Source organism: Podarcis muralis, chromosome 3, assembly GCF_964188315.1.
Source record: "Podarcis muralis chromosome 3, rPodMur119.hap1.1, whole genome shotgun sequence".
Taxonomy (NCBI): Eukaryota; Metazoa; Chordata; class Lepidosauria; order Squamata; family Lacertidae; genus Podarcis; species Podarcis muralis.
The window spans coordinates 121,215,745-121,238,916 of NC_135657.1; the positions used below are offsets into that span (position 1 = coordinate 121,215,745).

At 42.0% G+C, this 23,172-nt stretch overlaps 1 protein-coding gene across 3 annotated transcripts in view; it reads right to left on the minus strand.

Moving 5' to 3' along the window:
- PTCHD4 (patched domain containing 4) overlaps window positions 1–20,405 on the minus strand; it is a 63,521-nt gene extending 43,116 nt beyond the window's left edge. For 2 of the 3 annotated variants that reach the window (XR_013392437.1, XM_028721818.2), the window contains exon 1: window positions 19,762–20,405. Coding sequence is in view for 2 of the 3 variants with exons in the window: in XM_028721818.2 (XP_028577651.2) it covers window positions 19,762–20,310 (549 nt within the window). In the remaining variant the exon portion in view is untranslated. The remainder of the gene's footprint in view (window positions 1–19,761) is intronic. The other variant, XM_028721819.2, reaches the window with a different exon arrangement.
- Window positions 20,406–23,172: the final 2,767 nt, after the last annotated feature.

The following is a 23,172-nucleotide window of genomic DNA, read 5'->3' on the forward strand; positions in this document are numbered from 1 at the left end:
ATATTAAAGAAGGACTGGACCACAATACAGGTGCGGTAAATAAATTGGAACAAAGGATTGACCAGTTGAGCACTGACCTGCGAGCTGTCAAAGAGCAAATTAATACACATGATGAAAGATTGACACAATTGGAGAATGTTCGGGATCAGGACCTGGAACGCTTGCAACAGGAAAATGCAACAGCTATAGCTTATCTAGAGCTGGCGCGGAAACAATCTCATTTGAGATTGAGAGGATTTCCTAATCTGGAACAGGATCAAGATAAACTCAGAGAATGTGTGATAAAACATTTTGTTGAATTCTGGGATCTGAAAAAAGAGGAGGTGGAGGACTGGGTGGAGAAAGCCTATAGATTTGGACCTAAAAAAGAGACTAAAATAACCTACGACTGTATTGTGGTCTTTAAGACCAAGGAACAAAGAGAGATCATTTTGGGACATCACTATAAAAAAGGCCTCAAAGTATCTGATAGAGTGGTGGTCATTTTCAAGGAAATTCCTAGGGTTTTTTTGAATTTGAGATCCCAGTACAAGGATTTGACAGACATTCTGAGGAGAAAGAACACTTTTTTTAGGTGGGAATTTCCAGAGGGCCTATTCTTCAAATTTGAAGGAAGAAAGCAAAAGATTAAGAATCTCCAGGAGAAGGATAGATTTATGCAGAAGCACTCGATAGAACTTGGATTGCAAACTCCACAGCTGCGGGGAGCGGAGGCAGCCTCCTCGTAAATAGACAATATGGCGTTGAGAATTTATTCATGGAATGTTCATGGCATGAATTTGCCACAAAAAAGGAGAAAAATTTATCATATTTTGGAGAAACAAAATTTGGACATAATTTGTCTACAGGAAACCCACATTACAAGATTACACACAAAAAATCTAATAAATAAAAGATTGGGTCAAGAATTTATTTCTTCCGACAAAGTCAAAAAAAGAGGAGTGGTTTTCTACATCAAAGATAAATGGAATCCAAAATTTGTTTTCAAAGATGAGGAAGGAAGATATATTGCAGTTGAAATTTCAGCACAAGGCAAGAAATTTTTGTTATTAGGAATCTATGCACCTAATGATGGCAAAGCGGAATTTTTCAAGAACCTGGAAGCAAGTCTGCTGGAATACTTGGATTATAAAATTATTTTGATGGGGGATTTGAATGGAGTTGCATCTACCTTGATGGACAGAACTCAGAGATCAAAGGTTACGAACTCTGGCAGACTACCGAAGACTTTCTTTGATCTAACTGAAAAATTTGATCTGTCAGATAAATGGAGAATTAGAAATCCAGTGGAAAGAGACTTCACTTTTTTTTCAAATGCAAACCAAGTATTTTCGCGAATAGACTATATATGGATACCCAGAGACTTGGTTCCTAAAGTGGCAAAAACGGAAATTTGCCCTAAAACCTGCTCGGATCATAATGCAGTTTCTATGGACTTGAAAATTTCTGTTCAGGGTTCCTTCAGATGGCGAATGAATGCTGACTTTGTCTATGATCGAATTGCAAAGAAAAGAGAGAAATTCAAGGATCAGATCAGTTCCGGAAAACGAGAGAGACAACCTATCTTCCTAACAAAAGAATTTCTGGACTTTTGGCAACAGGGCCTGGAGAAGGAAGAATTTAAGATAGTGAATGCATTTAGGCTCGGCACAAGACAAAGGAAGAATAAGGCAAGAGATTGCTTGATAACATTAAGATCAAAAGAGGAAAGAGATAAAATTTTGAATTTGCACTATCAAAAAACCTTGGAGATTGAAAGTTCTTATGTGGAAATCTTCAAAGATATTCCGAAGCATATCTTGGATGTAAGAACGCATTATAGAGATTTGGTTGTTCTACTGAAAAAAACCAAGATATTCTTCAGGTGGGAATTCCCACAAGGCCTATCTTTCAAATACAAAGGAAGGAAGGTAAGAATAAGAACACTAAGTGACAAAGACAAGTTCTTGAGAGACCACGAAGAGGATCTTCAGAAAGAGGTGGAATCCGGGGAGGAACTGACGCTATCAGGAAAAGGAACACTGGACATATCAAACTTATCATTTGGGTTGAAACCACCGACAGAGGAAGAACAACCACTTGGAGCAGCAGGAGTAAGTAAATAGTCCCATCATGGCTCTGCAACTTCTAAGCTGGAACTGCAATGGTCTTAATATGCCCCGAAAGAGGAAAGCTGTTTTCCATATATTGAAGAAAGAACAATTGGACTTGATTTGTTTACAAGAAACACATGTGATGAGGCTACATAGAAAATTATTGGTGAATAAAAGATTGGGGCAAGAATTTACTTCATCTGACAAAGTTAAAAAAAGAGGAGTTGTGATATATGCAAAGGAAAAACTGTCACCGAAATTCATTTTCAAAGATGAACAAGGAAGACTTTTAGCAATTGAAATTCAAATTCAAGGAGAGAAATTTTTGATCGTAGGAATTTATGCACCGAATGAGGGGAAATCTGAATTCTTTAAGAAGTTGCATGAGATTCTGTTGGACTATTTGGATTATAACTTAATACTGATGGGAGATATGAATGGAGTTGTATCTACAAATATGGACAAAGCACAAAGACAGATACTTACCAAGGACGGAAGATTACCAAAAACCTTTTTTGAAATGACTGACAATATGGACTTAATTGACATTTGGAGAACAAAGAATCCTCTTGAAAGAGAGGGAACCTTCTTTTCTGAATCCAAAATGACATGGACCAGAATTGACCAAATCTGGGTTACTAGAGGAATGGCACCAAAGATAAAGAAAGTGGAAATCTGCCCAAAAACTTGCTCCGACCACAACGCAGTAAAAATGGAGATGAAACAAATAACAACTGGCTCCTTTAGATGGAGGATGAATGACACCTTATTCAGAGATGAAGAAGTTTATAAAAAGGCCCAAAAAACTTTGAGAGACTATTTTGAAATAAACATGAACACCAATGTGGAAAAAAGAGTAATCTGGGACGCAAGTAAAGCCGTTATGCGTGGATTTTTGATACAACAAAATGCAATAAAAAAGAGAACCAAAATGAGAAAAAAGATAAGATTTTGGAGAAGATAAAAGAAGGGGAAAGGAAATTAAGATCAAAACCAAAGTCCCAAGAGATTTTGAGAGAAATCAAATTATATCAAACACAATATATGGAGCTGATGAATCAAGAAATAGAATGGAAAATTAAACAAATGAGACAAAAGACATTTGAATCGGCAGATAAATGTGGTAAATTATTGGCTTGGCAAATGAGGAAAAGACAAAAACTTAATACGGTTACAAGTTTAGAAGTGGAAGGGAAGAGCATTTACAAGCCAAATGAAATTAGAGATTGCTTCCAGAGTTATTTCAAACAATTATACTCACAAGGGCCGCAGAAAGACATGGACATAGACCAATTTCTTAAGACACATGGATTACAAAAAAATTCTCATGAAAGCAAAATAGCTTGAAGGAGTGGCTATTACAACCTATGAAGGAAGTCTGTAATGAAATTTTGGAGGGGAAAAGGGTACCAGAAACGTGGAAAGAGGCTTATATTACACTTATACCAAAGACTGAGACTGAAAAGACTCAACTTAAGAACTACCGGCCTATTTCGTTATTAAATGTGGATTACAAAATCTTTGCTGACATTTTGGCTAAGAGATTGAAAAAAGTTTTGATGGAGGAGATTCATAGAGACCAAGCGGGCTTTCTCCCGAGAAGACATTTGTCAGATAATGTATGGAATATAATTGACATTTTGGAAAAGCTAGAAGTGAATATAAACACTAAGGCAGTTTTGATATTTGTGGACACGGAGAAGGCCTTTGACAATATTTCTTGGAGTTTTATGAAGAAGAATCTCCAAGGGATGGGGGTAGGCCAAGGTTTTGAAAATGGTATAGGTGCGATTTATTCAGAACAAAAAGCAAAGTTGATTGTAAATAATGTGGTTACGGAAGAATTTAAGATAGAAAAAGGGACACGTCAGGGGTGCCCAATCTCCCCATTACTTTTCATATCAGTTCTGGAGGTTCTGCTGAACATGATTAGAAGGGACCAGCTGGTTAAAGGGGTACAGGTCGGAGCTAAACAGTACAAATTGAGAGCATTTGCAGATGATCTGGTACTTACTTTACAAGAGCCAGAATCTAGTACAAAAAGGGTTCTAGAAATAATTCAAGAGTTTGGTCAAGTAGCAGGATTTAAACTGAACAAATTTAAAACTAAGGTATTGGAGAAAAATTTAACACCTATGGAAAGGGATAGGTTTCAGAATGAGACAGGTTTAACGGTGGTTAAGAAAGTGAAATATCTGGGGATTAATATGACAGCTAAAAATGTGAATTTGTTTAAAGATAATTATGAGAAATGTTGGACAGAAGTGAAAAAAGATTTAGAAATTTGGTCAAATTTGAAGCTTTCCTTATTGGGTCAAATTGCAGCTATAAAGATGAATGTATTGCCTAGAATGTTATTTTTGTTCCAAACATTGCAAATTGTGGACAAGATGGACTGTTTCAAGAAGTGGCAGAAAGATATTTCTAGATTTGTCTGGCAGGGCAAGAAGCCCAGAATAAAATTTAAGATATTAACGGATGCAAAGGAAAGGGGTGGATTTGCCCTGCCAGACCTTAAAATATATTATGAATCAGCAGCTTTCTGCTGGTTGAAAGACTGGCTACTTCTGGAGAATACAGACATTTTGGACTTAGAAGGTTTTAATAATACTTTCGGGTGGCATGCATATTTGTGGTACGACAAGGTTAAAGCGCATAAAACTTTTAAAAACCATATTGTCAGGAAAGCATTGTATAATGTTTGGATTAGATACAAAGATTTGCTGGAAAATAAAACTCCAAGGTGGTTGTCCCCAATGGAGGCAAAGGCTGTGAAAAAACTCAATATGGAGTCTAAATGGCCGAAATATTGGGAAATTTTGGAACAAGGGGATAAACTGAAATTGCAGAGTTATGAGAAATTGAAAGACAAAGTCCGAGACTGGCTTCATTATTATCTGGGCACCACAGTTTAAGAAGGACACTGACAAACTGGAACGTGTCCAGAGGAGGGCAACCAAAATGGTCAAAGGCCTGGAAATGATGCCTTATGAGGAACGGCTAAGGGAGCTGGGCATGTTTAGCCTGGAGAAGAGGAGGTTAAGGGGTGATATGATAGCCATGTTCAAATATATAAAAGGATGTCACATAGAGGAGGGAGAAAGGCTGTTTTCTGCTGCTCCAGAGAAGCGGACACGGAGCAATGGATCCAAACTACAAGAAAGAAGATTCCACCTAAACATTAGGAAGAACTTCCTGACAGTAAGAGCTGTTCGACAGTGGAATTTGCTGCCAAGGAGTGTGGTGGAGTCTCCTTCTTTGGAGGTCTTTAAGCAGAGGCTTGACAACCATATGTCAGGAGTGCTCTGATGGTGTTTCCTGCTTGGCAGGGGGTTGGACTCGATGGCCCTTGTGGTCTCTTCCAACTCTATGATTCTATGATTCTATGATTCTAAGTAATGGAGACTTATAAGTTAGACAGGAAAATTGGTTTCCAGGTGGAAAAATCAAAATTGGAGACAGAATTGTTAGAATCCAAAACTAAGAACTTGTCTAAAATGTATAACTTGCTGCTGGAATGGAATACACAGGATGAATTAGTCAAATCAGCTATGATCAAGTGGGCACAAGATATTGGTCATAACATTATCTTTGAGGACTGGGAACGGTTGTGGACCACCGGTATTAAATTCACGGCATGTAATGCCTTAAAAGAAAATATTATGAAAATGATTTATAGGTGGTACATGACTCCAGTCAAGCTTGCAAAAATTTACCACTTGCCTGATAATAAGTGTTGGAAATGTAAAGAGACTGAGGGTACATTCTTTCACCTCTGGTGGACGTGCCCAAGGATTAAGGCTTTCTGGGAAATGATTTATAATGAAATGAAAAAGGTATTTAAATATACCTTTCTGAAGAAACCAGAGGCCTTTCTCCTGGGCATGGTCGGCCAGTTGGTGTCAAAGAAAGGCAGAATTTTTTTTGTACGCCACAACAGCAGCAAGAATACTCATCGCGAAGTATTGGAAGACAGAAGATCTACCCACCGTGGAAGAATGGCAGATGAAGGTTATAGACTATATGGGACTGGCAGAAATGACCGGCAGAATCCAAGACCAGGGAAAAGAGACGGCGGAAGAAGATTGGAAGAAATTTAAGGACTATCTTAAGAAATATTGTAAAATTATGGAATGTTAGAACGATGTTGATTTAGAAATTAAGTGGTTTTCAGCTGTAATGATTAGGTAAATAAGAAAAGAAAGGTTAAAAATTAAATAGAAATTAGGGGAGGGATTTGCTGATTCAAATTAATTAGAGATTAGAATACAGAAAGGGGAGGTATGAGGAGGTCGGGAAAATAGGTTTTATGAATATAAGGGATTGAAATTATACTTGTTGTAGTATGTATTTTGTATGTATGTATTTTTGTTTTTTCTGGTGTTTTTTTCCTATTTTATACAAATCTTTAAAAAACCTTAATAAATAATCTTATAAAAAAAAACAGATGGCGAATGAATGACGATTTGTTGAGAAATTCATTAATTGTAAATAAGGCCCAAAAAACCCTAAAGGATTATTTTGAACTTAATATGACGCAAGGAATGGAAATAAGGGTGATTTGGGAGGCGAGCAAAGCGGTAATGAGAGGGTTTCTGATACAACAAAATGCAATTAGGAGAAAGGCACAGAATGAGACAAAAGACAAAATTATGGAACAACTGAAAGACAAAGAGAAGAAGCTTAGAGGAAACCCAAAGAATTTGCAGATCCAAAAAGAAATTAAAGCCCTACAGGTTCAATATTCGCAGTTAGTAAATCAAGAAATTGAATGGAAGATAAGAAGGATGAGACAAAGAAACTTTGAATCTGCAAATAAATGTGGGAAATTACTAGCCTGGCAATTAAAAAAGAGACAAAAACAAAGTACTATTACAAACATTGTTACAGAAGGAAAATCGGTAGAGAAACCTGCAGACATTAGAAAATGTTTTTATAAATATTATAAGCAACTGTATAAAAAAGAAAAAGAAGATCTAGGGAAAATCGAGCAATTTATAAAGAACAACGGATTGCAACGGATTCCGAAAGATAAAGAGAATCTACTAAATGGCGTAATCACAAGTCAGGAAGTGAAACATACAATAAATTCAATGCAACTTGGCAAGACACCAGGACCTGATGGTCTATCAGCAAAATATTACAAGACATTGAAAGATTGGCTGATACAACCTCTGGTAGAAATATCTAATTCAATTTTATGGGGGGGGGGGAGCACCTGAAACCTGGAAACAAGCTTACATTACTCTGATTCCTAAACAGGGTCAGGATAGATCCAACGTTAAAAACTACAGACCAATCTCCCTACTTAATGTGGATTATAAAATTTTTGCAAATATACTGGCTAATAGGCTAAAAAAGGTTTTATCGGAGTGTATTCATAAAGACCAGGCAGGATTTCTGCCTGGAAGACATATGAAAGACAATATTAGAAATGTTCTGGATATTTTGGAAAAGTTAGCAGCAAGAAAGAGTTGTAAAGCAATGTTAATGTTTATTGATGCTGAGAAAGCCTTTGACAATGTTTCTTGGAGTTTTATGTTACATAACTTAGAGAGTATGGGGATAGGTCATGATTTTATAAATGATATTAAAGTGATCTATCAAGAACAAAAAGCTAAAATTGATGTAAATAATGTGGTTTCAGAGGAAATTAGAATTGAGAAGGGAACCAGGCAAGGGTGTCCACTGTCCCCTCTGCTGTTTATCTCGGTTCTGGAGGTCTTGCTAAGTATGATTAGAAAAGACGAACAAGTTGAAGGTATTGCAGTAGGTTCGAAACAATACAAATTAAAAGCCTTTGTTGATGATTTAGTTCTGACATTACAAGATCCAGACTCCAGTGCAGTTAAAGCACTGGAGCTAATACATGAGTTTGGTCAGGTAGCAGGATTTAAATTAAACAAGGGCAAGACCAAAGTAATAGAGAAAAATCTGGATAATGGAGAAAGGAAAATATTACAAGAAAAAACGGGCCTAGATTTTGTGAAAAAAGTTAAATACTTGGGGGTGAACCTCTCTGGGAAAAAATTGAATTTGTATAAGGATAACTATGAGAAAATATGGAATGAAATTAAAAGAGATTTAGAGGTGTGGTCTAACTTAAAATTGTCATTAATGGGCCGGATTTCTGTGATTAAGATGAATGTGCTGCCAAAGATGCTTTTTTTGTTTCAAGCCCTCCCAATTATAGACAATGTAAAATGTTTTAAAGAATGGCAAAAAGCTCTTTCTAGATTTATCTGGCAGGGGAGGAAACCCAGAATTAAATACAAATTACTTACGGATTCTAAAGAAAGAGGGGGATTCTCTCTGCCAGATTTAAAAAGCTATTTTGAAGCTGCTGCACTTTGTTGGATTAAAGAATGGATGAAATTAGAAGATACAGATTTACTAGATTTGGAAGGATTTGATAATGTGTTTGGTTGGCATGCATATTTGTGGTATGATAAAGTAAAAGCCCATAAAGCATTTAAAAATCATATAATTAGGAAATCGTTGTATAATGTTTGGATAAAATACAAAGACCTTTTAGAAAGAAAGACACCCAGATGGCTTTCACCAATGGAGGCAAACACCCAGAAAAAATTAAATATGGATACCAAATGGTTGAGATATTATGACTTATTAATAGAGGAAGAGGAAGGTTATAAATTAAGACCATTTGAGCAAATTAAAGATAAGTTAAATTGGTTACATTACCACCAGATTAATGAATTGTATAAACTGGATAAGAAAAATGGTTTTGCCTTGGAAAAATCCAAGTTGGAGATGGAGTTGTTAGATACTGAAGGTAAAAACTTATCTAAAATGTACAAGCTTTTGCTGGAGTGGCATACGAAAGATGAACAAGTTAAATCGGTGATGATAGATTGGGCAAGAGATTTAGGACATAATATAATGTTTGAGGACTGGGAAAGATTGTGGAAGAAAGGGGTGAAGTTCACTGCATGTACTTTGTTAAAGGAAAATATTATGAAGATGATGTATAGATGGTATTTGACTCCTGTAAAATTAGCAAAGATGTATCATAACTGTGATAATATATGTTGGAAATGCAAAGAAAAGGAAGGAACATTCTTTCATATGTGGTGGACCTGCCCCAAGGTGAAAGACTTCTGGGAAAAGATTTATAATGAATCGAAAAAAATGTTGAAATATACATTTACAAAGAAACCAGAGGCCTTTCTTCTTGAATAATAGGTTCGGAATTGCCCAAGAAAGATGTTAATCTATTTTTGTATGCCACAACTGCGGCTCGTATTCTGTTAGCTAAAAAGCGGAAAACTCAAGAATTACCAACAATAGAAGAATGGCAGATGAAGATGATGGATTGTATGGAGCTAGCCGATCTAACCGGAAGAGTCCGCGACCAGAAGGAGGAGGAACACCATGAAGAATGGAAGAAATTTAATGATTATTTAGCTAAATTTGTTAAGCTAAAATAACTGGAAATAGCGTCCAGATACTCAATGGGCTTAGGATTGTACTTATGTTAACTGACAAAATAATATGTTTAATACAAGAAGGAAAAGATTTAAAGATGTTAACGTTTAATTTAAAGGGTATTAAAATTGGGATTTGGAAAACCGTTATAAGGATATGCAGTGAAATTCAACTAAGGGGAAACGAGGAAGTCATTTTACAAAGTAAAAAACTGTTATTTTCAATAAGGTTAGGATTTATGTTTGTTATGTTTTGTTTGTTTTATGTTTTTGCTTGTCATTGATATTGTAAAAACTAATAAAATTTTACAAAAAACAACAACTCTTTGTGATTCTCTTTGTGTCATTATTGAGATCAAATGAGCACTTTCACCACACACTTTTTGGAACTAGCTAAAATAGTCAGACATCGAGAATGTTGAGATAATTTTAATCTGTTTTAATATTTTAGCTTTTGTATGTTTTAAAGGATGGCTGTGAATTTTTCTTGATTTTACTGTTTTGTCTTTGGTAAACTGTTTGAGGTTTTTTACACTCAAGCGGTGCATAAATTTTATGAAAAAATAAAATAAAAATCTAAGTCAATGCAGACAGTCATCTCTCTCTTTGGTAGAACATGTTCATGTTTCTAATTACCAGATGATTATTTGGAGAATGGAATAACCAAATACCTCATAATATATGCTCACCCTCAAGCAGATGGGAAGCAGCTCAGAGGAACCAGTGGAACAAACCTCTGAGGAAACGCGGTGAGAACCCTTTAAATTGCTGGCATACAAAGAAACACAAATGCGTTCCTATTTGGAGATTCAGTTCTCCCATATGCACTGCCTGGGACGCAGAGGTGACTCTTGTGTCTTTAGGAGTGAGGAGAAATTTGGCAGGTGCACTTGCCTCATCATTACTGCTCTGAGAGGTAAGAAACTAGATGTACTAATTCACTTCTTTACACACAGCCAGTAAAGAGCCACTTAGGAGCTGTCAGTCTTGAACTGAAACAGAAAGGGTCATGACCACTTAACCTTTTTTTAAACCAGCACAGAACTTGTATGCGCAATTGGACATTTTTATTTTGCGACAGCTAATCCAAAATTGCTTCCTTGATTAAATTTGCACAGCTAGCGTTGGTAGGATGCACCCCAGAAAACAAGCATTTGTGCTTAAAACAGAAGCTAGAGTTGCCCGGGGGGCACCTGCATTGCCTTCACCCCTTCTCCGCCCTGAGTTGCGGTGCTGAGCAGGAGTTTGCTACAATTGCCTGACTGAAGGTGGCATGATGGGAAGGACCCGCTGCTTTGTGCTTCCTGCCTTGTAGGCCCACCCCTGTATTTTAGTGGCCTATCAACAAGGTATGGTGAAGCCCTCTTATATGAAACAACGTGAGCTTACATCAACAAAAGAAAAGAAAATTGGATAACATGCATAATCTTCATTTGGTAGCTCTCTATAGCAGTGTTTCCCAACCGGTGTTCCGCGGCACACTAGTGTGCCGCGAGACGTTGCCTGGTGTGCCGCGGGAAAAATTAAAAAATTCGAAAGATATCCGGAGAGGCGGCCTTCAGGCGAGTTTTAATTTTAATTTTCCTTCTCCCACTTAATGCCCCACGCTCGCCCGAGCAGCTTGCAGTCCTCGGTAACCACGGCGACCCGAGGGAGGGGAGGGAACAGGGAAGTCGAGGGCGGCGGCGAGCCGCGATGACGTCAGTGGGCCGCGCCGCCTTGCCCTGCCACGGTGTGAGAGCCCCGGCTAGTGGCACGAGCTTCGGAATAAGTGGGATCCGCGTGCGCGAGACCGAGATCGCGGGTAAGGAGCTCAGCCCTGGGCAGGAGGAAGCGGGGCCGCGCGTGCGGGCCACATCCCCACAGAGAGCGAGCCTCCCCCGGCCCACCACTCCGGGCAGGTCCACTCGCATGAGGGGGCGGCGATGGCGACGGCCGGCAGCTTGCCTGCAATGCCATCCCTCGAGCAGGCGAGGAGCCCGGAGGCTACCAGATGCGAGTCCTCTTTCCCACCCTGCTCGGGAGTCCAGAGCACTTGGTCGCATTCAGGATCTAGAGTGGGGAAGCGGGGCTTGTGTCTGGGCTGGACACATTGGGCTGCCTGTGCCGCTCGACCTGCGGGGAGAAATCAGGGTGGGAGTCACGACCGTGAGGCAGGGCTGCCAAGTGTGGCAGAAGAGGACACGGTCGTCGCACCTGTCCTTAGGTAGGAGCTTCTTCCGTGTCGACCTGCTGCCCTAAAGTCTTGGCTTTTTTCTTGGCTTTTTGGCGGTTGGCACAGAAGGAAGGCAAGGGGGAGGGGGGAAAATTGAAACTTACACTTTCGTGCGTGACGCTGCGCGCTGATGTCACGGGGCTGTAATGGTGGTGTGCCTCGAGATTTTTTTCATGAAACAAGTGTGCCTTTGCCCAAAAAAGGTTGGGAAACACTGCTCTATAGCAAACATGTCAATGGAGTTCACTGTCACCCTGAAGCTAATTTTCTTAGTGCTGTGGAGAACATTAGTACACATGTGCACTGCGTCATGTTCAAAGGTCTCTTATGTCCCTCCTCTTGGAACGTCCACATTGTGTTTCTTGGCCATGCTAGGGTGTGACAAAGAGGTATTTTATAAGGAATACAGAGTATATTCCATACCAGAAATGTTTTTACTTCAGACTTAAGGAGGTTGCATTTTAAAAGGGAAGTGAGGAAAAACTTCTACAACAGTGCTGTTCTCAGTCAACCTAACATTTTCAGTCATTTTTGCTTATAAGCTAAGTAGGTCATGCATAAAAAAAGCAAAAGTATTAAAGGTAAATCTCATTTAGCCAAGTGACCTAGAGCACACTGAAAACACCTAAGGTCTGTATTTTATTTTTATATGCACTGATGGGGAGCTAAGTAAGGTGCACAGAGTTTTGATGGAAGAGAAGATACTAGAGCACTGATATGATGTTTCTATATTTATTATTCTTTATTATATTTTTAGTGATTTTTGCAATCAAGGGAAGCAAAAATAAAATGACAAAGTCATAAAAATCAGATGCAAACAGCAAAAAAACTAAAATATTCATCTGACAATATGTTTAAAGGGAACAAGTCCTACCCTTGCTTTCAGTGACCCTCCAAATTAAATTTGGACAAATAAGCTTACCCAGCAATGGTCCCAGATGTGCTTCCTGGAAAGGAGCCTTTTGCAGGTGGGGAGCCACCACTGAAACGTCCCATTCGCATGCCGCCATCTTTAACACTTCCTTCAGAGAGGGCACATGAAGGAGGAGCTCCGATGGTGGCTGCAGTGTCCAGGCTGGTTTATGTGGGCAGAGGCAGCCCTAGAGGCATTGGAGTCCTGAGACTTTATATGTCAAGGCTGTATCATGGGTTGTAAGTCAAACCAGCACTGCAAACTAAGTGATAGCCAGTGCAGTCGAGCCAGGATAGCTGCTAAATGTTCAGACTGTCCTGCCCTGCTCAGCCCTGCTGGCTGCTGAAATCTGCATCAGCTGCAGTTTCCAAACTGTCTCCAAATGCAGTAATCTAACCTAGAGGTGACCAGAGCACAGACAACAGAAGTGGAGCTATCCCTGTCCAAATTGGGGCATAGCTGGGCTGCTGGCCAAAGCTGATGGAAGGCACTCTGCGCCACGGAGGCCACCTGAGCCTCAAGCAACAGCAAGGGATCCATAAGAACCTGCAAGCTACATAGCTGCTCCTCAAGAGGGAATTTCATCCCGTCCACAGTAAGGGACGCTCCACCCATCCAGTCTAGGGAGCCACCCACAAACAGTGCCACAGTCTTATCTGGATCAATCTTCAGTTCATTTGTTTGATTTTGTTCTATTTCTGGGGAATACGAGTTTGGCAGGACACCTGGCCTTGTTGTAAGCTATTAAAGGTCATTTTAGAAGCACCTGATGAAGTGTATATACATGGTTGGCTAATGGCACTCAGTAAATGCTGGAATGTGCATCGACTCCCATGAGATTCACTCCGTAATGTCACAGCAGCCCCGGTTTTACAAGCTGCCGAAGTCAGGCAATATGTTTTGCAGTAACCTGACTTTTAATTTCTCTTCCTTCTGTGGGGGGTAATTCCCTCTTCCCATAAATATGTAAGTTAGATTTCATAGAGTGGTCCCAGGGCAGCTGCGGAAGAAATCATCTAGCATAAATTCATGCTGAGGTATTCCTGTCACTGCAATGGTGAAGCGAGTTCAGAGCTGGAGTGTGGTGGGCCCACGATGAAGGACATTTGAATGGCACTTACAACAACATGTGAGAGTTAGATATAGAATAAGTGTATGTGGCAGCTTCGTCACAAAGAAAACGCCTCAGAGCGATGGCATCTCCTGTCTTTTTCTCCTTTGTACATGTTAAAGTTCCCAATAACCACAGAATGTCAAAAATATTGGTTTTTGATGGTAAAGTCAACTGCACTAAACACTAAGAGCATCTTAGGGCATTAACATCCAGAACATTAGCCTAACCCTAAAACAAGGGAGCATTCACAACATTTCCCCATAGTTAATAATCCATAATGCATGTTGACCACAGTCATGGACAGCTGAGGAGTCAGGGATTAAATAGTGCACAAATGTGTAAATTTGTGTAAAATGTGCACAAGCGTGTGAATGTGTTATTTTGTTCTACCCCTGCCCCAGTGTCCCATAGAATAGAATCATAGGACTGGAATGGACCTTGGATGTCACCTAGTCCAAACCTCGGCTCTGTGCAGGATGCAACAATAGCATTTCTGCCTGATGGCGATCCAGCCTTATCTTGAGTTTCATACCTTGCTTCCTGACTGGGCAACATGTTGCAATCAAGTCTGACTCTTGTTTCTGCCCTACCTAACATTTTGAAGTTCAGCTTGCCAGTGTGTTGATTTCTATAATAGAGAACCAAGGATTTCTGCAAGTCAGTTTCCAGACTACAGTTGTAACTTGACAGCTATGCTCCTTAAAAGTCTATGCCATTCCTCTACCATAAAAGAAAGAAACATTTTGATCTAATTCAACTGCTCTTATGACAAATTTTTTGAAGTACGTAGGAAAGAAACAGACTTAGACCCAATAGGAAGTTTTTAAAAAATCTAACTGGTATGTGGGAGTGGAGTTTTTGGCAACAGCTGCAGCAGACGCCCCCTCCCAAATTAAAAATCAGGTGGCATCTATCCAAAAGTTCTTAAAGAACTCAAATGTGAAATTTCTGGTCCTCTAAGAAATTAGCAGCAGCAGCAGCAGCAGCAGTATATTGTCCTTCATCTATAGATCACAGTTCACATCCATAGATCTCAGTTCACCCATAGTTCACATCATAATAATAAACATATGTAGCTTGTTTTTTAAAAGGGTCCAAGAAATTATACGTTAGTTGGCTTTGTATCTGTTCTGGGAAAACTGATGGAAAGCATGACTAAAGATAAAATTACCAAGCACAGAGAAAAGTCAGCATGGCTTCTGAAAAGGTAAGACCTGTCTAAATACTTTTTTAAAGAGTTCTTTTAGTGTGCTATTAAGCACATGGTGATGCAAAACGTTGGATCAGCTGGAACTAATTCTTTTTAATTTGTTCGTGAATGAATGACCTGGAGCTAGTATTGAGCAGATGACACCAAATTATTCAGGTTGGTAAAAGACAAAAGGGGTTGCAACAAGTTGTGGTTCAATGTAAACAAGAGTAAAGTGTTACACATTGGGGCAAATATACTAAGTTTCTGGTGGTTACTGACCAAGAAAGAGATATTGGGGTCACAGTTTGATGAAAATGTTGCATTGGTGTGCAACTGTTATGAAAAGGGTGAATTTAATGGTAGGGATAGAAAATGAAACTGTCTGTATCACAATGCCTTCATATCATAAATCAAAATGCTTATAAATGTGGCTATGTGTAGAATATTGTGTACATTTCTGGTAACCACAACTCAAAAAGGGCATTGTTGGCATCTGTCTTTCTTTTTTTGGTGGCTCTTAAAAGAGTCTTTGGGGTTGCGTGCCAAGGGCAAGCAGTGGGTCCAAGGAGCCTCTTCTTCTTGGGCTTGGCCACTTTGGCCTTGGGGGGTCTTGGGCTTGGTTTGGCCTTGACTGCCTTGGCCTTGGCCACCGTCTGTCTTGAGAGACAATGGAGTGCATCTCCAGTGGTGAAGCAAAACCGCTGCATTAGCAGCACCAAAGTGACCTCTCCTGGGGCCCAAGCCTGGGCAGTGTGTCTGGAGGTCCTGGGCTGCCCAGACAACAAGACCCCCTTCTCAGCCTCACTGATGGGGTCCACAGGACAGCAGAGCAAGGTGTTTGGCACCAGATTGTCTGCAGGAGTTGCTGGAAGGAGGCGCACCAGGTGCCATCCAACCACCTTAGGGACTCCACTCTGGATTTGTGAAGGGTTTACTCCTGAGCCTTTTCTTCTTCTGAAGATATCCCACAAGGCAGCAGAGGTTTAGGATCAGAGATTTCATTCTCCTAGATGGGCCAGATGGGCTACCTTCCTAGACTGACAACCCCCATCTCACTTCCCTCTATGGCATGTGCAGAAACCGCCTTGACTGTTGGACCCACTCTTGGTCTCATCTGCTCAATCCACCAGAGCCTGTCTTTGAATGCAGGGGAAGCCCTAACTCACAGAGAGATTGAGACCCATCAGCTACGCTCACTGGCCAGTCAAAGCTGTTCTCAGGGCATGCTGGCAGCTTCTTGGAGCCCCTCCCCATGCACCCCCCAAAAAGGATATTATAGAGCTGGAAAGGGGGCAGAAAGGGGTGACCAACATGTTTAATGGGCTGGAGCAACTCCTCTGTGGGCTACAGTTACCACATTTGGGGCTCTTTAGTTTAGGGGGGAAGGCAAGTAAGGAGGGAGGCTGTGATACTGCTGTAGAAAACTATGTGTGGTGTAGGAAAAGTAACACCAGAACCCAGGGCCTTCCGGGGAAGCTGAGTGTTGGAAGAGGCACAGACAAAGCCAAGCGTTTCTTGACACTGTGCAAAGTTACACAATGTACTTTGCTACCACAAGATGTGGCCATCAACTTGGAAAGTGTTAAAAGGGAATGACAACCATGTCTATTAGCATATTTGTGTGTGTCTATACTGTATATTAAATTTCTGTCTCATTTTTCTTTTTTCATGGAACCCAGATTGGTATATATGTGGTATCCAGGTACTGACCAGACACAGGAGTTTCAGCAAGGTCACAGTGGCCTCTTGTGCCTTAAGCTAAGCCCTGCCGGATCACACCAAAGGCCTTGCCCAGTCTGCTCTTTGGGCACTTAGAAGGTATCCATAGAAAACAAAGAAGTACATGCAGCAGGCTGGTGTGTGAAGCGTTCTGCTCCTCTTCTGGGACCATCTCCCCCACAAATGGGTTACCAAATGAAGGAGAGGCCCTCCTCCACAGTCCAAAACAGCTCTTGTTTTGTGTTTGTTTTGTTCTTTTCAGGTTAGCAACTTTTTTGGATTTTCTTACAATTTCCTTATGTATTTACAATTAGTGGTAATTTTAAAATATGCAGGAGCAATCAAAATTAGAAACATTATATGCTTTTTTACACACATTTCTATGGTAAAAGTATCTGTATATCATGCACAGATGTTATGTGTGGCAGTCTTGCTACATGGACACACAGAAAAACTAACATACATGTCATTGTTACAAGGTTATAACATTCCTTTTTAAACACAATATTTTTTTAATCCATCAAATCTTCAATGGTGGTAATAAATCTTGCAACTGGTGTTGAACCTTGATTGAAGTCCTTTTGTTGAACTTGGATGTTTTCTGTTTGGCCTGTTTGGCTTATGGGTGTCATATATGTGGTAGAATTGGCCTCTTGCCCGGTGGTTGGTCAAAAGTAAACTCAACCAAGGAAGGTGCTACCTTCATCACCAAAACACAGACTCTGCTCTGTTTGGTTGGTTGGTTGGCCTGCCCATGGGACACAAGGCTGGCAAGGTTTCATAGGGGAGGAATACAGGGCCAGCCTTGGATCAACTCACTCTCCCTGAAAGAAGCTGCGGTCGAAAGTGCAACCAAGGACAGGGTAGCAGGAGCTGCATCTCTTGAGTCTCAAGGTTCTTTACAACTAGAAGGAGCAAGTGAAAAGAACAGCTAACCAATATTTGGCCACGTTAACTGATCTTGGGCCTATGGAAGAGAACCTTTAAACCTAAAGATTTCATTCCCTAATAGCTGTGCACAGAGACGTGGAAATAAATTATGGTGTTAATACACAGTTTCATATTCCACAGAGCAACATGGACTTCCACAGGAGCACCAACCATGCCAGCCAGAAATTCCCTGAGAGCCCAAAGGAACACATTAGATCCCTTTAACCTTTAGGGTGGGACCATTTTAATAATCAACCTCTTCTTCCTATGGTGGACAGCAGCGGCTGGAGGCCCAAACCACCCCAGGATGTGGTGCAATGGCAATGGCAAACTCCCGCAGTTCCAGCTGACCCCGTCTCCACCAAGTCAAGAACATCCAGGACAACCTGCCACATAATGGGGCAGACTCACAGTTCTAGACTGAGGGGCTTCTCAGAATGCAAAAAGTTACAGCACGTCTATTAGGTGTTTCTGAGCATGGAGAAAGATTCACTAAGGACATGGAACAAAGTTTAATTCCCTGACTGTTAGTTTTCAAAGCCGTTTTCCTGCCCAACAAAGACAAGTCATGTATATGAATCAGAAATAAACATAAAATGCCCCTCAGTTATAGAAATCAGAAAAAATCCCAGTCAGATGGGTGGTATATAAATAATAAATTATGGCATATGAATATGTTGTTGTTGTTGCTGCTGCTGCTGTTATTATTATGTACTCCATCTGTCATATCTTTCCTACTCAAAATAAATAATTTCAGTGAAAGAAAATGAACTACTACAGTGTGTTTTTCTTACTTCACTTAGGGCTTATGGTAGACTTTATGCACATTTTCAAGTATGGATATTTTCCCATGTAGGACACACACACACAAATAGCTGAAAGAAACATGTAAGGTATAATTCAGCAAAAGTTAATGCTGGCAAAGTTCTTCTGGCAACAATGGGATGGGATGGGATGGGACATGCAACACAGCACTGCGCATGGTTACTTGGAAGTAAGCCCCCCTGCTTTCAATAGGACTTAACTACTAGGAAAGTGTGCCGAGGATTGCAGCCTTAATTGTGCTAAACAAGCCCTCTTAAATCTCAGTAGGGCTTAGATGTGACCAGGTTTTGCTGCATTGTGCTCATATTTATAACTTCCAGGTAGATCAGGAGAACCCACTATTAGGGCTGCAGCCTGAACTAATGTAGGTCACAACCATAAAAATGAATGGGGTTTTTTTTCTGAAGAAAAATAAGAAGTTTTTGTGGGTTTCCAAATGCATGTTTGGGCTAAAGGTGGGTGTCAGGGATAACAATAAGATATGGTTTCTGAACTACGTGGCTAAGGCTTAAATTGCACATCCAGTGATGTCAGTGATAACAAAAGGTTGCAGGTTATACCTGAAATTCTGTCTGCCATGCAACACAGCAGTCTCAAGAAGAATCCTAGAATAAAATTTCTACCAGTGGAGAAATTGTTGAGGCAAGCATTCATATCCACGGTCGCATTTTTTAGATTCAGGTAGGGAACCTTTGTTTGCCTTGGGATATGAAATATTAGGGTTAGCTGGGCAGAAACTTTCCATATCCCACCATTCTGCCTTTACTTGAGCATTGCATTGATGGTGCAATCCTATATGCCAGATCATAACCAGTGGCAAGGCTGGCCGTGCGGACGTTGGCCATCAGACTTGCCACCCTAGGCATGCAGCTAACGAACACAATTCCTAGAATCACTACTGCAATACTTCTGCCATCAGCACACTACAGCACTGGTTTCCTAAAATACACCCGAGGGAAGCCTTTTCTGGACCATATCAAAGGTCTGTTCCCGTACCAAGCGGAGTTCATGACAAGTGCAAAAAATGTGACATTTCCCATATACATTCCTGTGATGGATTCACCTCTGCCTGAAAAGCGTTGCAGAGCTTTACCCCATGCTCAGTTTATTTGCAGACGGGACAATTTCCCACTCCACACCATTCCCACCCACCCCCACATCTACCCGCCCTCCCCATTCCCCCATAGAAGTATGTCATTGGGTGCCGTCTTTGGAAAACTACCCCAGAAATGACCACGGCGCTTCTCTTTGCTGTTGAGGACAAGGAAGGAAGTGCTGCCTCTTTAAGGGGAAAAGCATGCAGTTGAGAGCATACCTTCAATTTAGTGTTGGGATAGCTCACTTGCACCCTGGCTGTTGTCTTATTGGAGAGGGCAGCCTGCCTCAGATCCTCTAGCACTGAAATTATATCATCCAGCACGCATTTCTTATCCTGATTTCTCAACACACACAGATGGGAAAAAGTATAATTATAGCCTTTGTGGTTCACCTTCATTTCCAGCACGGCTCGGTGGATGCGCAGCAGTCCTTCTGCCTGATGCAGAATATTGCCTCCGGGCTTGGAGAGGGCGATCAGGCGGCCATAGCGCCCCGGGGTGTGCAAGTCCGAGTAGAGGCGGCTTTTGGAGCGGTCCAGCGGGAAGAGGCTGTTGGCCAGGCTGCGCTCGATCTTGGCCAGGCTGTGGCTGGGCGCCACCAGGCGCTCCAGGTCGGTCTCGGGCTGGAAGCGGTGCAGGGCGCTGAAGCCGAAGATGAGCGTCAGCACTGCGGGCACCGTCAGGAAGAAGACCGGGTGGCGGCTGACGAACAAGCCCAGCTGGTGGCACGACGAGCGGAGCCCTCTGTGGATCGCCTGCCGCAGCATCCTCCTCCGCCCCAGCCGGCGCCAGGCTGCCGGCGCCGAGCGGGCAAGCGCACCTTCCGCGGGGCTCCGCGCCGGATCCGCCTGCCGCGTGCACGCCCGGCGCGCGCCCCCGCTCCGCCGCCCCCGCCCCCCGCCCGCGCGCCCGCGCCGTTCAAACACTGCAGCAAGTTGCAGCAGCGCGGAGGAGAAGCGCCGTCCGGGGGGGGGGGGGGGAGAGGGAGGGAGGGAGGGAGAGGGCAGGGCTTCCCTGGCGCGGATCCCCCACCAGCATCCTCGCGGGCGGGGCTGCAGCAGCCCCCCCCCCGGCCCTCCCGAGGCGATCCTGCGCTCGGCCCACCGCCGCTCCGCACTTCGGGGGGGGGGGCGGGCCGGGGCCTTCCTGCTGCGCCCCATCCCGGGCGGCCAGGAGCGCCGCCTGCCTGCGGGCTGGATCCCCGCTGCTCGCCGCCCAAGCCTCCCCCGCACCAGGATGATCCGCCGGGCTCGGAGGCCCTTCCCGCCCCTTCCCCAACCACCGTCTGCGGCTTCGCTTTTTCCTCGCTGTTGGGGACGGTTCAGTGTTTCCGCTTTCCCCAGCCCAATTTCAGCCCAAACAAATGAGTTTCAGTAAAATGAATGAACAATGTGGTATGTTTGCAGAAGCACGCAACGCATGCAGCATTCACAAATCGGTACTCACACACGTGTACACAGTATAGATGGCAAAGGCCAAAAATCCGGAGTACTGACTTCTCCCAGTTACTCTTCACAAGCTCTGCAAAAAGTGCCAGAAATCTGTGTCCTTATAACCCCCTCTAATTTCCTGAATTCATCTAATCCTTTTTAAAGCTATCTGTGTCTGCTGACACCACTCTTCCTTGTGGCGACGAAGTCTATAAATCAGTTGTGCTGTGTGTCAAGAAGTACTTCATCTTGGCTTGACTGAATCCACCGCTAGTCAATTTCGCCGGGTGACCCCGGAGCCAATGTGCCCAATGTTTCCTCATGGTGAGCTTATGTGGAGATGTGTGGGTTGCCCCCCCCCTTTCCTGGCTGGCTGTGGTATCCTGGGGTGGCCGGCGGAGGTGGGGGCCTGCTGGATCTGGCCTCCTGCTCTCCTTCAGATGCTCCTCATGGGAAGCCCTCCAGACCTGAGCGCAGGGCCCTCCTGAGTTCCCCACCAAGGGGCCTCCAGAATCCTGCTGCTTCTGACCCCAGAGCCAGAGCGTGGTCCTCGGGGCCAGGATCCATTCCATAGCAGGAAGCAAAGAGCGTGAAGAAATGGACAGGTCTCCAGACAGACAGAGCCACAGAAAGTGGAGTTTTCCAAGGATCAGTACTGGGACCTTGTCACGCCGCCGCCCCCCCCCCCCCCCCAAGAACATGAGCTCCTGCCCGTGGGAGGGAAGGTGGTGGCTGAAGAGGGAGAAGCAGTTTTGCTCTGTTGTCTGGGACCACCCTCACACCCGCCTTCTCCCGCGTTAAGAGGCGGGCGCAGCTCTGAGCTGGGCATTCTGCTCGGGGCTTTAAACCCTCTTTGCTTTCACTGCCACCAGAGATGCCAAGAGGCAAGTGTGCCCAATACAACCATTTGACTGAGAACAGAAGTAATAAAACATGGTTAAATCATAAAGGATACATTGGGCAATGGATATATGTCATAATATTGGCATGACAGCGTGAGAAAGACTCTGGAATGGAGATTTAAAATTCACAGCTTGCTATGCATTAAAAGAAAATTATATAAAGATGATGTACAGAGGGGTACTTGATGCCTAGTAAGCTATCTAAAATGTAGAAGTCTGAATCCAATATTTGTTGGAAATGTAAAGAGAAAGAAGGTAACTTTTTCATATGTGGTGCTCCTGTGAGATTGCAAAAGCTTTCTCAGAAATGATTCATAATGAATTGAAAAAAGTGTTGAAAATAACCTTTGTTTAAAAACCAGAAGCTTTTCTTTTAGGTATATTCGGAGAAGATGTGCCGAAAGACCAGAAAATACTATTTATGTATGTAACCACAGCTGCCTGAATGATATATGTCCAAAACTGGAAAGAGGAACTGGCTCCAAAAAGAGGCAACTGGCAGTTAAAACTGATGGAATACGCAGAGATGGCAAAACTTACCAAAAGAATAAGAGATCAAGAGGACAGACTTTTGTGACAGAATGGGGGAAATTTATCGAACATATGAAAACAAATTGTAAATAGTTAACAGGACTGATATAAACATGAGCAGTAAAATTTTAAAAAGAATTATAAAGGATAAATTTGTAAAAAGGATAAATTTGGATATGCAGTAAGAAAATAATGGAAAAATAAGAAACCGTAGAAGAGGAGGGAGGGAAGTTGCAGAAAATATTATTTGATTTGTGTAGATTTATATTCAATGTTGAATGTTGTAAAATGGAAAATAAAATTATTCTTTTTTAAATCAAGACTCAAGGTTACATATTTCCAGCTGAACTCAAGAGGACTAAAGAATATTTTACCTTGGCTGGGTTATGCCTAGACTTTGTCAGTAATTAAAACTTTGCCACGGCTGTGTTGTTATTAGAGAGTTCTAAGCCCCTTAGAAACTCTTTTATAGATAAATTGGAAACAATTTATGAATACAGAAAAGTCTATCTGACTCTGAAAAGATAAGATCTTCAGTGTCATGTATTCTCATGCTTTGAATATCGCTAAACCTTAGATTGACAGGAACTGGGAGTGAATGACAGGAGGTGAATGGATTACTCCATTATTGTCAGTAAGCTCTTTCTTGGACACTTGGAGAAGATGGAGAAATGTAAGCAGGTGACAGAACCATTCTGCCTCTACTTTGCCTCTTTTACCACAAGGGAAACTGTTTGTCCTAGCAGAAAACAGATTGAATGGTTAA